The sequence below is a fragment of the Anabrus simplex genome, chromosome 12 (genome assembly GCF_040414725.1).
Source record: "Anabrus simplex isolate iqAnaSimp1 chromosome 12, ASM4041472v1, whole genome shotgun sequence".
Classification (NCBI taxonomy): Eukaryota; Metazoa; Arthropoda; class Insecta; order Orthoptera; family Tettigoniidae; genus Anabrus; species Anabrus simplex.
The window spans coordinates 29,174,702-29,191,710 of NC_090276.1; the positions used below are offsets into that span (position 1 = coordinate 29,174,702).

Sequence of the window (17,009 nt, forward strand, 5' to 3'; positions counted from 1 at the left end):
TGAGGAGCTTTGGCATAGTGTTCCGTGAGACGGGCCAAGAGCTGCGTGAAGGGGACCTCAGATAAGTGTTCTTCTGGACTTAATTTACGTAGTAATTCACACGTAGCATTGCCAACCGAACTAAGAAATAGTGCGCGGCGGCGTTGATCATCTGTGACAGAATGGCAGATGAAATGCTGTTGCAAGCGGGCTAAATAAACTGACCATTCTTCCTTAGCCGGATCAAAAGCAGAGAACGGAGGAATAGCTGATGGCTGTGTAGAGACAGAAATAGCTTGAATAGCCTGAAGTAACGCTGCCTGTTGTTGTTGCATAAACTGTTGTTGTTGCTGCTGTAAGGCTTGGAAAATCGTAGCGAGTTGTTCCGCCGTAGCCATGGCGAGATGCGTGCAAGAAAGAGTAAGGTAAGCTGTGTGTCAGAACTGGTTGGAGTGTCGTTGTTGTTTATCACGTCGCCGTAGAGTTGACAACTGGGCCCGTTGAATTGTAGTGTTGGTTTCGTGTGTACCTCGTCGCTATAGAGTTGGCAACTGGGGCCGAAGAATTGTAGTTTGTTGCTTTTTACCTCGTCGCCATAGAGTTGTGTTGTAACCAAGGTTGAAGTTTACAGAACACAACTTTATTTGCTTCACTTTATGATATTTACACAAATAACTGAAATTTATTTTGAAGCAAAAAGGAATATTGAATCTTGAGAAAAGTCTGTCTTTATACAATATGTACAGGTTTGCAGTCTTTATATACACTTCTATCTTGAAAAGATAGTCTTTGTGAATTGACACGTTGATAGTCGAGAACTATCTGGCACACTAACATAAATGTTCATGAGAGTCCTTGTTTGTTGAAGTGCCTGAATTCCTAAAAAGCAAGTTCAATTGATTGAAGAATTTCCACCTAGCGAAACTAAGGGAGCTTGCATAAATTAGGGAATGAAAATGGCATGTAAAAGAATTACGGAACATAGGCAGCGGAAACAGGTAAGGGAGCGGTGACCAGAGGTGAAACCTCGTACTGCCAGAAATTCAGTCCACCTGGTCGAAGCACATTTTCAAGAGGAGTAGCCTCCGTGCTCGACGTAGGGTGTATTCTGGAGCTGGACACCGGGGCAAGTGGGCAAGTGGGCAGGCAGGGAGCTCCTATTTATAGTACACTCGATGGTCAGGCACGCGCACTGAGGGCTGCGCGTCGAAGCTAGCAGAATGATACACAGGCGCGCGTGCAGCTGGCTGGCGGAGCGAGAAGGGAGCGCCGGACATACAACAGATACCTTCATTCTTCAAAGGTTTGGATCTTTTCTTTTGTCTGATTAGTGTTAATAGAGGATGATTGTTCAGCTGAACTTCCTCTTAACACTGTAAGGGGTCAGCCACATAGGCTTGACGCTTTAAAGATCACGGACACCCGGCAGGCTTCCAAAGAGGAAACTCCCTGTGTAATTTAGATTGTTACTCAATTAAATATTGTTGATTCAAGTCACTAACAAATGAATATATTTTTCAGTACTCTAAAGAAGATCTGGAATGGTATGGCTTATCGTTCTATGAGGCACTGAAGAAGTTGGCCCGCCAAGAAGAAGAGCAGAATCAACCCAAACCATTGAAGCTGCAGTATCGATTGGAACTCGTCCAGATGTTGCTCGAGAGGAGTGCTAGCGGAGAACCTTTGTCGATTGCAGACGACGTTCAGTACGTAATATTAACTTACTTTTTGAATGTATGAATCCTTATACTACTTTTGGTATGGCAACATTGACTGCATTTAGTATATTGTCATTACTTAAATGCATTTCAAGAGGCTGTAAATGGCATAACAACACTGCCAGATTTCCCAAGCCATGAGATCTATTCCTAGACTTCCCCAAGCAACCAAACCGAGTACCTGTGATTATTACATATCATCCTTTATCCAGTCACATTGTAAAACGAGTATTCAAGCTGCTTGCACCCTTGCACCACATCGGTGATCTACCGAAAAGTCCCTCGGTCACCTTCACTTGCCAAACCTCAGAAAGATTCTCACGTGCTGTGAACCATACCAGTTCCCCATCTCATTCTGTTCCTTAAAAGGAGTTCAGCCTTAAAATAAACATTCAGAAATAAAAGTTTTAACCCTTGCAAAGGCAGTCTATTTCAATCACAACTTCTGAAATGACAAATACAGCCCGAGATAACTGATCATAGGTGAGATAGAAGAAAAACACGGATGTATGTGGAAATTATTATGCTGGATGCACAATCTCCAACAGTGGTTCGGCATCCACGATACAACAGCTCTCATATGGGAAACACATAATAAGGAAACTTACTCCGTGATGGTCGCCAGCCTTCTGTGAGGAGACAGTAACAGAAGACAATGCAACTGTAGTAATAGTTCAATGGGAGTAAAGAACTTGCAATGGACAACACCCAGTACTGTCCAGCACGGCTACCAAATCCAAATCTTTAGTCTTGAAAGGTGTTTGGGGGTTTTAACAAACTTTTAGTTACTGCCCTGTTCACTTGTGATTATTGAACAGAATCACTTTTCACGAAATGGTGCATGGCTTTTAGTGCCGGGAGTGTCCGAGGACATGTTCGGCTCATCATGTGCAGGTCTTTTGATTTGATGCTTGTAGGCGACCTGCGCCCGTGCCAGAGAAATTAACCAATAATTGTTAAAACTCCCGACCCTGCCGGGAATTGAACCCGGGACCCCTGTGGCCAAAGGCTAGCACGCTAACCATTTAGCGATGGAGCTGGACACTTTTCACGGTAAGATACCATACATTTGATTAGAGGACAATTGTAGATAGAAATCTGTAGATTATTGCAGATGTCCACCTGCTGCTGTCTGTGATGTTCTTTCAGTAACCATTTGTCCATATTTTCACTTCCTGCATTTCTGGTAGTTTGTCAGAAATGGTTGAAGTAAAAAACATTGAACTTTCTGAAAGTTCCATGACTGTAGTGGTGGATTTGCCTCCCACTGCCTATAGTAAAGTGTGTCTCCCCCTACCTCTGTCCTATAGCAGCATTCAGTTACTGAATGGTAAACAAAGGTCCTATTAAAAAAATTTGAGAGCTTTTTATCTAGTTAGGCATTGCTAGAGTTACCATATGTCCCAGTTTAGCCGGGACCATACTGGTTTGTAAGCTCTGTCCTTGTGTACCGTCCTGTTCATAGTTTTGTCCCGGTTTTTATGGAAACCGCAGCTCGAAAATAATTCACACGGTTTCATTCTATGTAAGTGATCTTGTGCTGTTGATGTATTTTCGTAACACATTCACCTTTAACATTGCCTAGCTAAAAATCTATATGATTATGTGTTGTTCTTTGTCCACTACTAATGTAATTCTTTATGCCATATACGTCATTTAGCTACGGTATAACATAATCAGTGTAATGACGTAAGTAACCTGCCACTTGGTTATTGTTTTCTCTGTTTGGCGATTGTTGTGTTTCCACTTTCTTTCCAAAATGCCGAAACGGAGTTGTAAGTTTACAGATGAGCTTCAGAAAGAATATCAGTTTTTGAAAACACTGTGTAATGAAGATAGTAGAGTTGCGTGTTCACATTGTGGCAGTGTTTTTTCTGTGGAACATGGAGGTTTATCTGATATTGTAGATAATGTGCGTGGAGTTCAAAGCGCAAATCTGCTGTGTCGGAAGCATCTAATGTGAATATCACCTCATATTCGAGAGCACAGATCTTCAAAACAAGGAACTTGCAATGGCTGCTGAAGAAGCAACTTTTGCTTACCACACAACCGACTCTAGTTCGAAACTAATTCCACAACTGTTTGACGCAAAATTTAGTCCTGCACGTACGAAGTGTGAATCGGTGATATGCAAGAACCATTACTTAGTTACGAAGTCTGTTTATCTTTTAAAGATAAAAATTTCATTGTTCCGTATTTAAATTATTAACATTAAAAATTAAATAATTGAAGTTCAACCAATTCAATACATAAAAGAAAGAAATGTAGTAATTACATTCTTATTTAAATGGGACCGGTTTCAACCCTAGTCCAGGTCATCGTCAGCCGTAAAAACAAGTAGGCGAAATCACACATTGTTTATGAATATTGGAGAAATGGGTCAGTTTCACACTCTGTCAGGCACAAAGTCACAACACTATCAAATAATATATGAAGATTATAAATAAACTTGAAGTCGCAGACGAATAGATTTGTAGAAGCAAACCGCCAGTTCCCGGTGATCAGCGCGGCACATTCAAGGTCATGCGCTGCGGTCTTGAACGCCAAAGTAGAGTGGAGAGTTCGAGACCGCAGCGCATGACCTTGAATGTGCCGCGCTGATCACCGGGAACTGGCGGTTTGCTTCTACAAATCTATTCGTCTGCGACTTCAAGTTTATTTATAATCTTCATATATTATTTGATAGTGTTGTGACTTTGTGCCTGACAGAGTGTGAAACTGACCCATTTCTCCAATATTCATAAACATTGTGTGATTTCGCCTACTTGTTTTTATGGCTGACGATGACCTGGACTAGGGTCGAAACCGGTCCCATTTAAATAAGAATGTAATTACTACATTTCTTTCTTTTATGTATTGAATTGGTTGAACTTCAATTATCTGTTTATCTTCCCGAAACTGGTTCAAGGTATTAGTTAAGAGTGTTTATTTAAAATTAAATATGTCGACTAATGATAATGTAATGATGGTGATTATTAAAAATTTTCCTTAGTTTGAGAATTCAAAGTGCCCCAGTTTGTGGAAAACAGAATATGGTAACCTTAAGCATTGCTCTATTCATGTATATAATTAAAGGCTGTGTGCTCAAATATAATAACTTAGCTGATATAAAAAATTGAACAGTTCAAAACAAATGCACGTGAACATTTTAGCTGTGGCTTATTTAGATACCATAATACCAGTTTCTTTTTTTTTCTTTTTTTTTTTCAGAGAAACAAGTTCTTGGTTGTCAAAATTAAACCCTTTTGGAGGAAAGACTGAAGAAAGATCTACAAAGACATGAAGACAGCCAGTCTGTTAGTAATGACGAATTAGAAGTGCCTGTCCTCGAGCAGAAAGTGATGTACATACAGTTTCTCGAAGAGACGTGCGAGTGTGGCAACAATTCAGCAGTCCATGAGCAAATACTAGTGATCACATCCCAAATCAGGAGGTGAAACTTCATTTGTGTGGATGTCAATGTAAAGATGAATATGAATAAATTGTTTTTCCCATTTTATCATTTCTAAGTTTCATTCTCTATTGAAACTGTAAACACCATCATTAGTAATTTTATCAATACTACTGCTGTATTTGTCTATTTCACTTGGCAGGTTTGATCTTGGCTCAGTCCAATGGTATTTGAAGGTGCTCACATACGTTAGGCTTGTGTCGGTAGATTTACTGGCTTGTAAAAGAACTCTGCGGGACTAAATTCCAGCACTTCAACATCTCCGAAAACCATAAAGCTAGTTATAGAGGGATGTAAAGATAATAACATTATTATTATTTAGCGTATGGGTTATACAGACACAATTAGTAATATATATATATATTTACAGCCGAGAAACAAAGTAATTCGTGCTTCACAATTGAATATCTAGTTCCTCAATCCAGCGTGCAGCATCTGGAGTTAGCAGCAGGAAGTCATCTTCATCACTGTGATAAGCTCGAATCTTACATTCCCTGACGATATGACGAATAGTCTGATGTGGAGCTCCGCAGTCACAGTCTGGATTAAGTAGCTTTTTCCACTTATGGAGAGCGGCTGTACACCGACCGTGTCCTGTTCTGATTCTATTAAGGGCAGTCCAGGTCTTGCGTGGTAGGTGGGATCCACTTGGAAGTCTGGGACCTGAGAAGAAGGTATGAAGGCAGCCAGACTATTTGCAGGATCTCCTGGCAATGACATATTTTCAACGAAATAATAGAAAGTTCTTCTCAGAACTCATTAATGAGAAACATTGGTCCATCTGTCAGACTCCTACAACTGAATGTCGAGAGCATTAGCAAGGCAAAGTGTGACTATTTGTCGAAATTCCTGTTGGACAATAACATCAACATTGTCGCCATTCAGGAAATAACATTATTATTTATCCATTTCAAGGTATGCTAAAGATTTGTCATCTTAATAGGTCTTCACATAAGACAATACACGTTAATATCAACTGTGAAAAAAGGAAACTAAGGTAGAAGAATGACTAAGAAAGGTCAGGGAAATAACTACAACAGGTAAATGTTGCAACATCAGTTCACTTCACTTACGAATCATGGTTAAACGAATTCTCCACGTAGTCACTGCTAGTATTAAGGCACGTGTCATAATGAGGCACCAATTTTTGTATCCCTTCATAGAACATCGCCACCTTCGACAAAAGCCGTCTCTGCTACTCCTTCCTTGTGAAAGTCATTGTTTTTTTCCTGAATCTTTGTCCTCTGAGTTTTCAATTACAGTTTTCTTTTTTTAAATTTTCTTATAGCCTCGCAAGAGGGCTTTCGTAGCATTTGCTCAGCATGACTAGTGTGGTGGTGGTGTCCTTTTTTGGCAAGAGAATGGGATTGTTACTTTCTGCTTTTTCCAAGCAATTGGTTAGAACATCATATCGGCCAGTTGAGGCTGTAAAATATACCCAAAGTTCTTTCAAAAAGTCAAAACAAATTTGCAGCAGCCTGCACGACAAGACTGAGTGCCCAGTGCAAGCTACCCATACTTTGTTATAGTGGAAACCCTTTCTTTTCAGTTTTGACTCAGGTAATTTATAAGTGTTAGGTTCTTCAGTCTGTCAGTACTAATATTTATAAAATACCTGAAAAAGAAAACATATAACAACAACAGATTAAACCTGAATGCTTTAATTGAATTTGCAGTTATTTCTTTCTCAGGTATTTTCTAAATTTTATTTGTATTAGTTTCAACAGAATAAAGTATTATTTTGGTTCTTTGAGAAAATTCCACCTTTATAATACTATAATCAAGCTCACCGGACAAAAAATTATTCACTCCTAGAGAAATCATTACAAGCATCATCTAATACCGTGTAACTCCGCCTCTGGACTTGATAACCGCCTGAATTCTGTTAGGAAGTGAGCTCACAAGGTTGAGCAGGCACGCTGCATCTAGGTTAAGCCACTTGCTGAGGATTTGATTGCGCAGTTCCACCAAATTGCGGGAATGCTCATGTTGGCGTTTTACCCGCCATTCCAACCTGTCCCGCAGATTTTCAATGGGGTTCACGTCAGGTGATTTTACAGGACAATCAAGATTTAATAGGATAGGGTAGTGTTCATAAAACTAGCCATGTATGTGTCTATCCTGTGAACTGTGGGTTGAAAAATTGGGGTATCAATACCATACGCATCATTCAGATGTTGACTCAAAGGCAACACGTGATCATCCAGAATGTTTAAAAAAACATGTGGATTCATATTAGTGGTCACAGTGAGCGGACCCAATCCATGATATGAAAATTATCACAGACCCACCTTCGGCTTGAATCTGATCTAGCACACATCCAGGATGAAATGCTTCATTCGGCCTTCGATGCACTCGACGACGCACTACAACAGCACTTTCTGGTCCAGTGAGGAAAGCAATGGCAAACCACTTCACTCCTCATCTTGCCTAGTATGCCATATTTTGTTGTATTTTCCTCATAACTGCAGAGCCTTTTGGGGTGCTATTGAGGATCCAACCTGTCTCTGGGCTGATGATCTGACAGACACGTCTGTTCTGTATTCATATAGCACATGCAAGGGCTGTTTCATTATTAGTAACAACTACTGTATTAAATAAAACCAATACAAAAGAGATGCTTCTATGAAATGTCGACAGTTCCTCAGTGTAGCTCCCAGCATTGTGCAGAACTTATCAGCAATGTGGAAGCCATAGAATTCCTGCAGCAATGCCTGTTCTCTCAATGCTGTGAATGGATAGTCTATCATCTGCAGAACTTTGGGAAAAACGGTTCCTTTGGAATTTTTATTTGATACTGAAGAAAGTATGTGGGGATGATAGAGCTCTTCCCAGTCTCATCAAGCATATAAATCAGTCACCTGCAAAATGATAGGAGGCATCTGCACCAAGTGTTGTCACATCTTGTCCACGTTATGTTCCAAAAGCTCACAATAATACAGTGCATTCACAGCCTGTCCTTAGTTTGCGGTATGTGTTAAGATAACGGCATCACAGTTGTACACCAGAATCACCATCCCCTTCGTTCTACTGGTGTTCTGATGCATTTCTGACTTTTATAGGGATTAGTTTGCCCGGTCACTCATTGATAGTTATTCTTCGCAACACAGCGCATGTGCAGAGCTTTGAATGGACGAGTCCATGTACTGTGAAGTAGGTTGGGTACCACCTTAATATGCATATACGTAAGACACACAGATTCCATTTCCTGGTGAACATACAGCAGTGTTGTCACTAGCAAAGAAACAAACCTCATATTTTTAACATAAAATCCTAATTGTAGGTTTTTATTTGTAAAAATAAACTTCACTATGTTCATCATTTCATATTAACAAAGAAGAGGGGATTTACAGGAAGAATTAATCACTCATATTACTAGGAATAGTTTTAAGCAGAAAATGTACACAGCCAGTATTAACAAAATTTAATTTCTGTCTATATTTACAATAAAAGAGATATAACAAGGGGAAAAAGTAACAACAAACAGAGGGAGAATCTAAGTCCAAACAACACTCATCAGTCAGGATTGTAAGTAAATTATTAATTTAGCCCACATGTAGCAGAAATACACTGTAAACAATTAATACTATTTACACTTGTTCAATACAAAACAGAAGAGTGTTCAACACTTCTCTAGATACACTATTTAATACATAGTTTTTTAAGAGTGTATACACTGAACAATGCATGCTCAAAGCATGTGGGCTATCCAGTTTAATGACTTCTATGGCTGGAAATCTTCTCTACATTATAGTGCGTTTGGTGACTAGAGAGACTCTTCCCACCTAAAGTTTACGGTAGTTTAGGTGTTTTATTTATTTATTACACGGCTTTTAGTACTGGGAATGTCAAAGGTGGCTTGCCTGGTGCAGGTCTTTCTATTTGACGCCCACGGGCGACCTACGCATGTGGATGTGGGATGATGATAATAGAGTACGGAGATGCTAAAACACGGTGTCAGCACAGTCTACTCCTGTCAAAAAGCACTAGGGGATTTACTCGAACTTAACGTCTCCACTCAATGAATGAATCATGTTCACACCATATGAACACAGTGGAGAGGTTTGGAACCGAATCCAGGCATGCAATTTAGTGATTAGAAATTGTGTGCCAGAATGCAAGAAGGAGCTAAACTACAAATTGTTGATAAATGGGTTATTGATATTTTTTAAAAAAAATTTTTTACAAGTTGTTTTAAGTCGTTCCGACACAGATAGGTCTTACGGCGACGATGGGACAGGAACGGGCTAGGAGTGGGAAGGAAGTGGCCGAGGCCTTAATTAAGGTACAGCCTGATGTAACATACAGTAGAAGTCTGTTATAGCGAGAATTCATAACAGCGAAAAATGTACTCGCTATAGCGGATTGTCGTTATAACCGATTTTTGTATAAAAGTCGGAAGAAACCCATACACATGAAAATTCGGTATGAAACAGCAATCAGTTTGTTCAAAACTTGCGTTTCCGTAGATGATACACACTACGGCTTGTTATTTTTCAAAATCCGATACTACGTGAAAGTGTACGTTTAGTTTCATTCTGAAAAAATATAGTACCGTATTTCTACGAATACAAGATGAACCCCACTTTTTCCTTCAAAAATTTAAATCAGGCTCAAAAAGTATTTTGTAAAATCATATGAATGCCTTTGTGGTACAGTAGGCCTACGCATTTCACACTATTTTCAGACGCCGAACATTGGCTTTCGTCATGCCGTAATTTTTTTTGCGACTGCACAATTATTCTTTATTTCCGCGGGTTTAACGACCACTAACTTATAATTGGCATAATAATACCGAAGAGAACCCGTTGAAAATTTCCCGACAATACCTATTCCACGCGGCTCTACAATACGACGATCCATCAGGAAATTATTCTTGCTGTCTATAAAACAGTTACTTTTACTCAGCGTCAGATACTGTATAACCGGCTACCGCTACACGCACGTCTCGCTTGCCGCCTAGCGATGTATAGGCCTAATCGCGGACGTTGAAAGTCAACGAACTAGTTTATTGCGCCACAGTATGGCCATTCCGCCCTTGAATTTTCGTGCACAAACCTCACTATTTCATCTTCGCGACTTCTTTAAAGCGTCCTTGTTGCGGACCACTGAATGTATTTTTTGTACAGTACGCATTTTTTTAGCTCCTTGTCTTCACGCTAATGCCAAATATTGGCTTTAGTTAGGCCTATGCCGTATTTTCTTGCGGCTGCACAATTACTTTACATTTCCGAGTGTTTAATAACCATTAACTTAAAATTGGTATCATAATATCGAAGAGAACCTGTTGAAAATTTGCCGACAATAGGTACCTTTTCCACGTATCTTTACAATACGACTATCCGTCACGAAAATATTCCTGCTGTCTATAAAACTTACGAATTCGAAGACTTGCATGTTTTGATGCCATTCTGCAGATTTGAGAAACGCTTTTGTAGAGGCTAATAGAACGTCATTCTCTCTTCACCATTTCCCGAGAGCCTGTTACGTTACACACAAGCACTGTACAACCAGTCGTCGCGGCTAGCGACGTATGATAAAGAGGCGGTCGTTTATTGTCAACGAGTTTTGTGTGTGCATGCGCGTGTGGGGGTGAAAAGAAACAGCGTAGTTACCGCGGTAGTCGCCAGTGGTATCCATTAACTTACTCTCAGGCCGCGAATGCTAGACAACCCTTGAGTTTTCGCATGAGATTCTGAGAGGAAAAAAAAAACCTCGTCTTGGATTCGGAAAAATACGGTATCACTCCAGAGGTTTCTGTGGCAAACACTTCAGTTTTCTTCTTCAAATGGCGTCACCTAACCTAACCGTATATGTACCATGAAAACATATTTGAAACACATGTAGAGAAATGATAACCTCCCCGCTAAAAATGTACATGCAAATAGCCTTTCCAAAATTTAACTATACGCGAGAAGATATGAACTATCCTCTGAAATCAGTGACGTACTCTGCCATATCTTGAGGTGTATCACATTCTTACTTAATTTCCGTATGTAACATCAAAATTAAAAGATCGTTTACCTCGGTCTTTATTTTTAACGAGTTAACAACTGCTATCGGCCACGTTATTTATGCATTTATTACAAAAACGTGTTATCCTCTTTCATTTAGACATTTTTTTAGAGAATAGCAGTCGACGGGCATTACTAATCTACTCCAACATCGCCTACGAATGTCGACGAGAGAGCTCGCAAATGCACATAGTGAGAAAACTATACCGTACCGAAGATGATCGATCGCATTTTGTAGCAAACGTTTCAGTTTTCTTATTCAAACAGCGTCACCTATCCTAACTTATCCGTATTATACGTATGATGAAAACACACTTCAAGCGCCAGCAGAGAAATAACCTTCTCGCTATAAATGTTCATAATAGCTTTTCCGTTATTTATCCAGATGCGAGATATAAGCTAACCTCTGAAATCAATTATGCACTCTACCATATCTCGAGGTGTATTACATTCTTACTAAATTGCAGTATTTAGCCTTGAAATTAAGCGGTCATTTAGTCAGCCTTTACTTTTAACGAGTTAACAACCATTATTGGACACGTTGTTTACGCATTTATTACGAAATTGTCCTCTTTCATTTCGAATTTTCTTTACGGAACAGCAGTCGACGGGTATTACTAATCGACTCCGACATCGCCTTCAAATGTCGACGAGAAAACTCGCTAGTGGACATAGGGAGGAAACGATACCGAAGGTAATCGATCGCATGCAAAATAATCGCCGGGGTGCATAAATATCGGGAACGGAAAAATCGCGTGCGCTTAATGGTTCGTAATAACGGATGCGTCAGTGATAGGTCTCTCACTGTAACCGAAGGACGACACACAGTTTAATATAGGAATTTTGAAGAGACAGAAATATATTATCACTATAACGGAGTTCTCGTTATATACCATACTCGCTAATGCGGAGTTCTACTGTATTTGGATATTACTATTAAATATTTATTATCCCACAATATATCAATAATTATAATCCACTTTTCCTTTCCCACTGTAGAAAAGAAAGATTTTGGAATATCTCTGAATCACAATCTTGCAGTGTGAGAGGGAGCTAAGCAACACGATAACATTACGTCAGCTAGTGGTTGCCAATAGCACATGCGCTTGCTGTCACAGGTTTTAGTGTTGACATCATAGCTGACGGTAACAAATGGCTGCTTAGAGTTGGTGTCACTTTAACCTGACACTATTAGTAAACCGTAAATGTAACAAGAAATTCATGTTGAAGCAAATCTGAACATAACTGCATTTTGAAACAATTGATGAAAATTCATCTCTTGTAAAAGTAACAGATTTTTTAAATTTTTACTTTTCTGATTTGGCAAATTGGAGCTGACTTTTTTCAGCTAAATAATGGATATTAGAAGGTGATTTTAAATTTCCTATGTTTCTTCGACTATAAATAATTGTTTACGAACCAGAACGGTGACTGTTAATGTGCCCAATTTCATGCAATAATGACAAACGCAAAACTCAAAGTATCTCAGTTCCATGTCTGTGTGGGTTAACTCCCTCTTGCTTTCTAGCAATCAATCGTATAACACCACCTCTCTTACCCTGAACGCCAATATTCTGATGGTGAAAATTATTTCCACCAACGGGACTCAAACCAGATAACCATGGTATCAAACTTGGCACCTTAACGATCATGGCCATCATTATTTATTGCTAGTGGCTTTACGTCGCACCAACACAGATAGGTCTTATGGCGACGATGGGATAGAAAAGGTCTAGGAGTTGGAAGCGGCCATGGCCTTAATTAAGGTACAGCCCCAGCATTTGCCTGGTGTGAAGATGGGAAACCACGGAAAACCATCTTCAGGGGTGTCGACAGTGGGATTCGAACCCACTATCTCCCGGATGCAAGCTCACAACCGCGCACCCCTAACCGCACGGCCAACTCGCCCGGTCATCATGGCCATCAGGCGGGCTAGTTTAGCAGGTGAGGGTTGAATATGAATGGCCTGCAAGACATTTTCGCAGGTACAGGAAATGTAATAAATGTCTGTCCTTCCTACCTTGGGCCTTAGCTTTCCTAATGCCTTCTTGCAAAACCCCATACTGACATACACATTCTACCTGGCCATGTTAATGTTTACCAAATTTTTTCACCTGTTAGGCAACAACCGTTTGAAAAGAAGAGCAGAAAGAGTCTCTCTTCTTGCCAAACCAGCTGAAACTATTTCTGTAAAATGTTCAGTGTGGCTTCATGGAGTATGAAAGAAAACAATACGGTTGTATTAGATTAAATAAACTGGCAACAACTGGAAGACTCTAGTTCAGTCTGGCATGGTTTCAACATATTTACAGTTCTCTAACACAAGAGCTATCTTCCTGTTTGAACACTACAACAAAAACAACTAACATTTGCTAATAACAAGTGCTTTCATCAACTCTCCTAAGAATAAATCCTACAGTAAGTTGAGTATTTAATCAAATATCTTTACTGTAAGTAATTTGTGACTTCAGGATGAATAGACCTATGAGGGATAGGGAGGTATGAGATAAACTCAGCTAATAGTGCACTCGACATCACCCTCACGTGGGAGACAGTCGAGCAGAGTAGCGACGGCACGAGTGATATATGTCATTGTTCCATAGCTTCCACTTGGGGCACTGTCATAGAAATGCTGACAGATATAGGCTGCTCCTCCACACAGAAGTCCCCCGCTTGATGTCATCTCACGGTGCTCTCGGGGTTTTGCACAGCATAAAGTAGCATCACCGTTCACTTTCATCTAGGTCGCAAGAAAAAAATAATGTGTCAACGTTCCATAATTTCAAATAAACAAAATTAATTCATTAACAATTTATGTGCTGTGTTTACTCAATTCTCATATAAAATTAAATTACTTTAACATGGAAAATGCAGAGGAACATTAAAAAAAAAAGATAGATTAAAGTTTCCTTTAGAGTAGTAGACAATGAATTAGGAATACCTTTTTCTGACCTAAAATTGTAACTAAAACATTAGTTGTTTAACTGAAAAAAGGCTATGAACTTGAAAAATCACAACAGGTTAATCGCCTCCAATAACTTCTAAAGTGTTAAAGGTAATGAAAATCTGTTTCCAATATTAGTTATGGCATTAAAGAAAAAATGTAACTGATGGTGACGAAAAAGAGTTTTGTTCTTGTGTTAGAGAATTTTGTCACAACTTGTGATTACACTGTGACAAACTTTCCTCATGGTGATGAATTTCTGAAACAAGTACAGATAGCTAATCTGAGACATAGTGTTTCATATTCATCTACTGAATAATTGACCAATAGATTTAAATTATAGCAGACTCAGAATGTGATAAACTTGAGTCAGAATGTGCATATTACCAGTATGTAAGTTTTTCTAATGACATAATAAACTGTTCTTGGATTGATGTTGCTTGGAGCAAAGTTGCAAATTTAAAGAATGAAAATACTCAAATAGAGTACAAGGTTATGTATGCTGTTTTGCCAATGCCACACAGTAATGTACAAACAGAAAGAATTTTCATCCTTGTGAGAAGAAAAAAAAAATTAGAGCCGGTAAAGTATTTTTCAAGAAACTGTATCTCACGAAAGGACTTGTACGGCATACTTATAGATCTTGACATTAACGCCCCGTCATAATGATCGGCGGTAAGCTTGCATAAGGAACCATCTTAGTATTGCATTCCGGTGGTTTCATTTAGAGAATCCTCGGAAATCGTAAGGCAGAGAGTAGCCATGACAACTGGAAGGAGACAGAGCACATTTTGACAGCTCTACTTGCAGGCGGAATGAATTTCGTCAAATGTCCGTACTTGTAAAGCGTCCACATTATGTCCAGGATTAGATGTTTATATTTTTACTTTTCGATTGTATTGCCAAACAGGTTTTCGGCACTTCTCTGAGCGCACTGTATAGCCACTTGGCTTTTAGGCAGGAATCGAAACTGCTCCTTAATACAAATCTAGTATTTTAATATTATCGTATATGATTATGTTATCGAGATCAGAACAGATGTTGCACCTTACATCCGTAAAGCCATGGGAGATCTTGGGATTACCTATTACTGTTTTGCTCCTAATATAAGACTGGGAATTTTACGTTTTTGTGTTAAAATGTCATAAAAACCGCAATTGTTTTATTTGCGCCAGTTTCATTTAAAATGTTTGTATCACTTCCCACTCGTACTGACTTGTGCAGCGAGCGCATTTTCCAGCTGAACTCAAGGTTAGGAATAACCATAATTCCTGAAGATCTGATGGTATTTTTTCTCTTTCCAATTTGATTGTCATCAGTGACGGGCAGAATTTAATATAATGCATTCGCGAACTTTTGAGAATCGATACCTACATTCGAAACCATATTCTCAAGTTCAACATAATTTGTAAATGCTGATGTAGGCCTAATTTACGTGGTACAAGATTTCCAGAAACTGACTACGAAGAGTATACCGGTGACCAAATTACAATGGAAGATTTAAAATTTTTAAAAAAAAGATATTTTGCCATCATATATATAATGTGCTTTATTTATTAGATTAGAGAACTAAAAACTACTTGTGGTCAATTGTTGTTTGCATACCTGCCAACTTTTGAAAAGGGCTATTAGTAAAACTCACACGCGACCAAAATAATCTAACGATTCTAGACATACCCCAGCCTGACGAAAATAATAATACTTCTGGGCTACAAAATACAACAATTCATGCTTTAAACAGGATACTTAAAAAAAAAATCATATCTACTTACATCATAGGCCAATGATTTGTAGATGAACATAACAAGAAGAAATCCATGTTAAACAGCAGCAGGGGTGGTAAATATTAGTTTGGAGCGTACATAACAGGACTTCCTTGATAAATTAAGCAGATATACGAAAATTGAAAAAGGTTTTACACAATATAACTTGTTTAACATAACACAGGCAAGAAATAATATAATACACACGGCAAATCACACGCTAGTTCGACTTTAAAATTCATAGTTGTGGCCTTTTTAGCTTCCTGCAAAAAAGAACTGAGAAAATGTATTGTCATAACAGGGACCAGAACTCCTGGCCTTTTTAGCTTCCTGCAAAAAAGAACTGAGAAAATGTATTGTCATAACAGGGACCAGAACTCCTGGTCTTCAAAATAGAAATAGACTCCAGAAATTCATTGGACATTGATGATCTGAACTCTGTTCTATTTTTCTTCACAAGCTGAAAACACGTTCACATTCTGCATTGCTATGAGGTATGGTGAGAATACAGAGCATTACTCGAGAAATTCGGTTGTACTTGAGAAGTCCATCGGCTCCACGAATTCTTGGTATTTGTGCCCAACTGGAATCGCTTGCAGCATCTTGACTTGCAACCGAAGTGTCATCTACCTGAAGAGCTGTGAACTGCCTCTGAAGCTCATTCACCACCTCATCTGTGGTTTCATTCTCTTCATTGTATAACAAGATAGGAAAATTTTCCAAAAAAAATACCCTTCAATTTTGTCTAACCTAGCAACTTGAGCATGCTTTAACACATCATCCTTGAGTGGAAACTTGTTCATGATGTAGTCACAGGCAGTACAAAAGAACAAATGTCTTGATATCCACTGAAACATCGGAAGAAACCTGGATCACTGAATGTCACATACAGTAAAATTAAAGCAAACATTCAAGGCAGTCAAACACTTCATTAAAACATGTCAAAGCATACAAAGTCTTAAACCATTAAATGAACACAACGCCAACCTCATGAACAAAGAGTATGCACATGGTAAAAACATACACAGACGTGGAACGAATGTAATTCTTCTTATTCTTCTTTATAATTTAATGGGCTTCGCTAACAGTTTGCTGGAACAAATGTAATTAGTCTAACAAATACAGGAAACCGTGAAGCAC

At 39.0% G+C, this 17,009-nt stretch overlaps 2 protein-coding genes across 5 annotated transcripts in view; one reads left to right on the plus strand and one right to left on the minus strand.

Annotated features, from left to right (window-relative positions):
* The window catches only part of mRpL28 (mitochondrial ribosomal protein L28), a 30,705-nt gene extending 25,499 nt beyond the window's left edge, over window positions 1-5,206 (plus strand). The window contains exons 5-6 of the mRNA XM_067156269.2: window positions 1,501-1,685; window positions 4,908-5,206. Coding sequence (XP_067012370.1) covers window positions 1,501-1,685; window positions 4,908-4,980 — 258 coding nt within the window. The 3' untranslated portion in view covers window positions 4,981-5,206. The remainder of the gene's footprint in view (window positions 1-1,500; window positions 1,686-4,907) is intronic.
* A 3,351-nt stretch (window positions 5,207-8,557) lies between these two features.
* Window positions 8,558-17,009, minus strand: part of LOC136884342 (probable phosphorylase b kinase regulatory subunit alpha) — a 141,045-nt gene continuing 132,593 nt past the window's right edge. For all 4 annotated transcript variants that reach the window (XM_067156452.2, XM_067156451.2, XM_067156450.2 and 1 more), the window contains one exon: window positions 8,558-13,902. In XM_067156452.2, coding sequence (XP_067012553.2) covers window positions 13,675-13,902 — 228 coding nt within the window. In that variant the 3' untranslated portion in view covers window positions 8,558-13,674. The remainder of the gene's footprint in view (window positions 13,903-17,009) is intronic.